The 6,000-nt window shown below is 38.6% G+C and overlaps 1 protein-coding gene across 1 annotated transcript in view; it reads right to left on the bottom strand.

The window, feature by feature from the left end:
- Positions 1 to 264: 264 nt before the first annotated feature.
- LOC106537455 (zinc finger CCHC domain-containing protein 7) overlaps positions 265 to 6,000 on the bottom strand; it is a 57,417-nt gene continuing 51,681 nt past the window's right edge. Inside the window, exons 6-7 of the mRNA XM_087716297.1 lie at positions 4,147 to 4,264; positions 265 to 1,894 (exon numbers count right to left, since the gene is read on the bottom strand). Coding sequence (XP_087572423.1) covers positions 1,434 to 1,894; positions 4,147 to 4,264 — 579 coding nt within the window. The 3' untranslated portion in view covers positions 265 to 1,433. The remainder of the gene's footprint in view (positions 1,895 to 4,146; positions 4,265 to 6,000) is intronic.

Genomic DNA, 6,000 nt, shown 5'->3' with positions numbered 1-6,000 from the left:
GAGTCCAAGAGTGGAGTCAAGCGCGTAATAAGTCTGAAGTCCCTTCAGGCCCACGAGAGATCTAAGTCCACCCCCATTCTCATCTACTGCCAATTTGCCTTGATCTTTAGTAGTTCAGATTCTTGTAGTGAGCTAGCATGGATTAAATTTGTACTCATTTGAACAATTTTGGTCCGTGGTTTCTTGTGCCTGACATGTTCTGTTATCATCATATCTTGATGTACTTGTTATTTTAACATGCTAAAAAAAAAACCAGACACAATATAAAAATAACATTTTAATGTTTAATAATCAACCCCGTATGTAAAATACATCTTTTTACATAGCAATTAACAAGAGTGGAAAAAAAGCAGTATGTTTGGGAAGCTCAAGTCCCACCGTAGGTCAGATGAAATTGACAGAATTAAAGAAAGAAGATGAAACACTTGATTTTGAACACACACAAAAAAGGGGGCATCAAAATGGTTACTTTCCCTTTAGATATTGCAATGTTTTTCAGACGTAAATTTTGAATTAAAATTCAAAGTACAAAAATAGCTCATTTTAATAAAATGAGTTATAAAATAATTCATTTCTCAGAAACATGAAAAAGCCGTACGTGGTTATATACTTTAAAAATTGGGCTTCAATGCAGCTTACGCTTTCTCACTTGAACAAAGACTGACCTGGCCTGGCAAGTCGAATTATAGTGCTAAGTCTATGACAAATTTGAGGATAATCCTATCTAAGAATGTGGGATAAGATGGCCACATCCTGAAACACTCTGTGGGGAAAATAAATTAGGAAGCAAATAATATTTATCATACAACATCCTTTCTTAAATTCATTCCGTACATTTTTCAAAACAAATCAGCAGAGGAAACATGATACTGCTAGACCAGGGGTCCCCAAACTTGGCAACTTTAAGACGTGTGGACGTGTGGACTTCAACTCCCAGAATTCTCCAGCCAGCAATTCTCCACCCGTCTTAAAGTTGCCAAGTTTGAGGACCTCTGCGCTAGACCTAAACACAAATCATCTGCCCTTTCCTCTTTTTGTCCCTCCTATTAAACAGGTGAAATGCCATTTGTTTTTGTATCCATACCTAGGTCACCTGTCAATTTGTCTACTTTTCCTTCAAAATTTGCGTGCAAACAAACTATATGCATTAAGCAGAAGTATTTTGAGACACAGATGTATGAAGAGTGTATGCAACTGAGGAAATGCATTTTTTTTTAAAAAAAATGCTTTTGTTTTGTCACTCCCAACCCCTTTTCTCTATAGTCCATCCAATGCAGTAATTGTAAAAACATTTATCAAATAATGTACCTCTAATGCATAAATAACATTGTCATTATAAACCAAGATGATCTCTCCTTGTGGAATGGTTACCTATGCACTCTCTGTGCTGTGATAGCCCAGTGTACATTTCGTGGAAGAAATAAAGCACCACCTCAGATCAAGCTGGCTTTCGGTGTCCTTTTCTTTTTCTTCTGTTTGATAAGAAATAAACTTTCATCCCTGGGGCAACTATTTTTTGTGTGGCTCCTCTGCTTTTTCTTTCTCTTCCACTTTTTTCCTGACTCCACAGAAACTTGGTGATTTTCAGTTTTGCCCTCTGCCAAAAAGCCAACACTTTGATGATGAGGAGTTTTCCTTCTGCACCTCTTATGTGCATTCACATGGCCACCTCTAGGAAAGCACTCTTCTATCGTATAGTTGTTCTGAACTTCCTTCTTACGCTTCCTTTCTCTGGCTAGATCTGCAAGAGACTTTTTCATTAGGTTCTTATGATGTCCCCTCTTGCCATGTTCCTTCCAAACTTCCCTCTTTTTCTTACGTTTGTGCTCTTCTTGAACATAATCTGTATGTGGTCTTTTGGGGGACTTTGGTAGAAAACCAGCTTCCTGAAGTTCTGCAAAATAAAAACACTTGATGATACGTCACTTAAATACGGAACACTGTACTTGTTTACCCCCTAATTAGAAAAATCGATATATATCCTGTTTGCAATTAAATAAATGTAATAAAATAAACTCCTGCATATCTATCAATTTTACAGGTAATTTGTAAAAAGAACACCGAGCAGCACAGTGATAATGGATCAAGCCAGCTAAAACTGATGTAGTAACCATGGAAATTCCAGTCCATAACGTCTAGTGACTGGGTTTCTAGTATTGGGATAATGTCAGCGTTCCAAGTATCATGTAGAATTAAATCAGAGTCCAAAGCAAAACGATACTTAAAGTTCCAATTTAATAGATCAGACATCTTGGTATTATGCTATGAAATCCCAATACTGGAAATTACATCAGAATCCCACCCACTGAAAAGTTCATGATCTTGTTCCCACACCTATAATCCATCACATGGTCAAATCTTCTTCTTCCATGCTAGCACCCACGCCCAGCTGTGGTCAGGTGCAAAGGTGTGGAGACAAAAGATGACCTTGAGCTTCTAGGAAGGAATTTTTTATTTTGAAAACAACACATTCTACCCCTTGCTATCCCCCCCCCCCCTTAATGAGAGTGTGGCAAGCCAAAGATTCTTAAAGGAACTGCTGCAGGCCTGACATAGTGGATACCAAGATGGGGGCTATTTTGCTAAACCTATATGTTTGAACACAGAGTGTGAAACCTCAAATCAAATATCTGATACCAAAATTGGATAAATCTTCCAATAAAGTAATTAGAAATTAGAATAACTTTGAAATCAAACAAACAGATATTTTAAGCAAAAAGTTGGACAAATTTAACTTTATTTTGGAAAGTCATGCGAGACAATCCTGAGAGGAGTCTACCTACAAACAAGCTAAAAAAAATTCCTTGCAAATCCTTGACTTATTGAGGAGCTGAAGTAGCTGAAGCAAGAGATACCAGTAAGTACTGCCTCAGACCCCTCACAAGTCTGACTGGATGATGTAACTGGCCAGATGGTATTTGAGTCTACTACCCTGTTTCCCTGAAAATAAGACCTATCCTGGAAATAAGGCCTAGCATGTTTTGTACATGTGTGTCTAATATAAGCCCTATCCCCCAAAAATAAGTCCTACTTAAAAGCCTGCGCAGCTGGCCGCACACCCATTTCAAGTTTGACATCACTGCTGTAATGCATTCACCTTCGGGGTGCTCTTGAAGAAATTTTGGAATCAACAGCTTGTGAAGATACATATAACCTGGTACACGTAGGTGTCCCTGCTTCCTCAAGAGCTGAGCTGGTTGCCAGTGTGCTTCCAGATGCAATTCAAGATGCTGGATGTCGTCATTAAGGTCCCAAATAGCTCTGGTCTAACTATCTAAGGGACTGTCTTCACTTGTATTCATCTGTTTGTCCACCTAACTCAACCAGGATCGATTCCCACAATCATATGATCTATTCTTACAAGATTGCCACTGGAAGGGTGCTTTTCTGATAGCTATCGCCACATTTTGGAATTTGGTCAGCTCTAATTCTAATGTCAATCTATGTTTTGGTACATTGAGGGGGGTTTCCTCTCAAACGTTTTTGTTAATGTTCAAGTTTTTATTTTTTGAGATTGTTAGCCACCTAGAACATCGAGATCAGATAGTACACACAGGAAATATTGTTTCTTTTAGAGAAGAGGTTAAAGAGGTAAAGAACTGGAGCTTGCAGTTCAGTCTTCTGACCTTCCGGAAATGCTGAGCACTTGTTGCAAAATCTGTTTGATGTTTGTTTGTTTGCATTTTTAATGGGTCTATGTTAAGATTTTTTTGGTGCAAATGGAAACATTTGGCATTCTGACCTCTGAAACTCTTCCATTTCCATCCTTAAAATTCTCACAAAACAGCTCCAGGTTATGCTGTCAAAATTTGGAAGAAAAATGTCTGAGGTTTCCACTGACTTTGAAGGATTTAAAAAGTAGAAATAAAGACAGACATTAGTTAGAAGCAACTTATTCTCATTCCAGCTTTCTTTATTTTTTAAAAATTGTGCCACTAAACCTTGACTATTTGTCATTAAATTTTTGCATGATTGTGGGTTAATGGGGGTGCTGCAGGTGGGGATGCTGGAGACCACATGAAGCCTTTTGGCCAGGGCTAACCATCTTAATCTAGATTAGGTTAAAAGAGGCAGTAAACATGATAGTGAACTGATAAGAATTTTTAAAACAATAACAAAAATAAAACTACTAAATATATATTATACCTTGCACTTTTTTCTTTGCTCTCTGGAGTCTCCTCTTGATGTCATATTCATTGTCATAGTAATAGATAAAGGGGAAAGTAGGAAATGTCCCTCCAAACATTCGCTTCTCTGAGCATTCCTGCAAATCATATTTTAATATTATTGTCATATCTCTGGTTAATGCAAATTCAAAAGAAAGAAATGAAATTGACCCAACAGCTTTTCAATTGGTAGTAAAGCAATCTGTTTTCTTTAATAATGCATATTGAACCCTGCGGTTTGTCCCAAAAGAAGAGGGGCAAGATTATATAGAACAGTGATGGCTAATCTTTTTTGGATCGTGTGCCAAAAGGGGGGATGTACATGGGCGTGCCCACACCCATAATGCTATGTGCGTGACTCCAGCACACATGTGCGTGTGACAGCCCCTCCCCTGCTTTTGATATGCTTTTTTCACCCTCCCCAGGCTCCAGAAGCTTTCTAGGAGCCTGGGGAGAGCGAAAACAGCCCCCTGTTTTCCTGGAGGCCCTCTGGAGGCTTCCCTGAAGCCTCTGGAGGGTGAAAAATGGCCCTACGGACAACCCAGAAAATCGGGAATGGTCACTTCCGATTTGCCCATAATGCCATTTTTCGCCTTCCAGAGGCTTCTCTGAAGACTCCAGAGGGCAAAAAAACAGCTGTATGAGCAAACCCTAAACTTCCGGGTTGCCCATATGGCTGTTTTTTGCCCTCTGGAGGCTGCAGGGAAGCCTCTGGAGGGAAAAACGGCAAAAAAGAAGGCTGAAATCAGCTGCCCAGCAGGCGCATGGTGCTGGAGATGACAGGGCAACACCTGCCGTACCCTAACAAATGGTTCTGTGTGCCACCTGTGGCACGTGTGCCATAGGTTCGCCATCACGGATATAGAATATTGTTGCAAATTTAAAGTGCTTGAAATATCACTACAAATTTAAGGAGCAAGCTGCTGAATATAACTACAGATTAATCTAGTTTCATTTTGCCTATAAATTCATATAGTCTTCAAGTTACAACTATTTTTTTTGCTAAACGTTAAACTATTTGTTTGGCAAAGTTAAAATGGCACTGAAAAACGTGACTTATGTCCAATCCTTACACTTACAAACACCGCAGCATCCCTACAGACATGTGTTCAAAATTTGGTTGCTTAGCAACTGGCATGCAGCATTGCCATTTGCAACCTTCCCAGATAGAACCTACAAGTAAAGTCTATGCAGCAGCTGAATTTACTTAATGACTGTGATTCATTTGACAACAGCAGTGATTCGCTTAACCACAATGGCACAAAAGGTCACAATATTGAGTGTGATTTACTTAACAACTGCATGCCCTAGCAATGCAAATTCTGGTTCCAGTTATGATCTTAAGTTGAGAATTACCTGTATTCATTTATTGGAAAGCCTCAAAACAAAATCAACCATATGTCAAATGTGAGCTGCATTTCAGATAGCTCTATAATGAATGGCAAAAAGTTCTTACTTTCTTCCCATATAGCATCATCAATAGAGATATTATGCTTCCTTTAGGATGAAGCCTTAGGGAGCCTTAACAGTTATGTTCAAGTTGGTACTGTATAGCAATAACATTCCTAAACTCTCTTTCTTGCCTATGAGAAAAATGTTCAAACTTGGAACAAGTCCAAAGACAGAGTTAAATTTTCTATAATACAATGACTCCTTCCTATGATCTTACTTGCTTTTGACTTGAACAGAACAAAGGAAAATTTCCAAACCACATCTTGTTCTATCTACAACTATTGCTATAGTAAGGTATTCCACTTGTCTTCTAGGTTCCAGAATTCAAATATTCAGGATGAAAGTAAGAACTCACTTTAATCAAGAAATCCAGGCATCTTAC

This window comes from Thamnophis sirtalis, unplaced genomic scaffold, assembly GCF_051295495.1.
Source record: "Thamnophis sirtalis isolate CommonGarterSnake01/CBP01778 unplaced genomic scaffold, rThaSir2_p1.2 scaffold_5, whole genome shotgun sequence".
NCBI classification, from domain to species: domain Eukaryota; kingdom Metazoa; phylum Chordata; class Lepidosauria; order Squamata; family Natricidae; genus Thamnophis; species Thamnophis sirtalis.
Note: the sequence above shows the minus strand (reverse complement) of the source record. Positions and strands in the feature narration are given on the sequence as shown.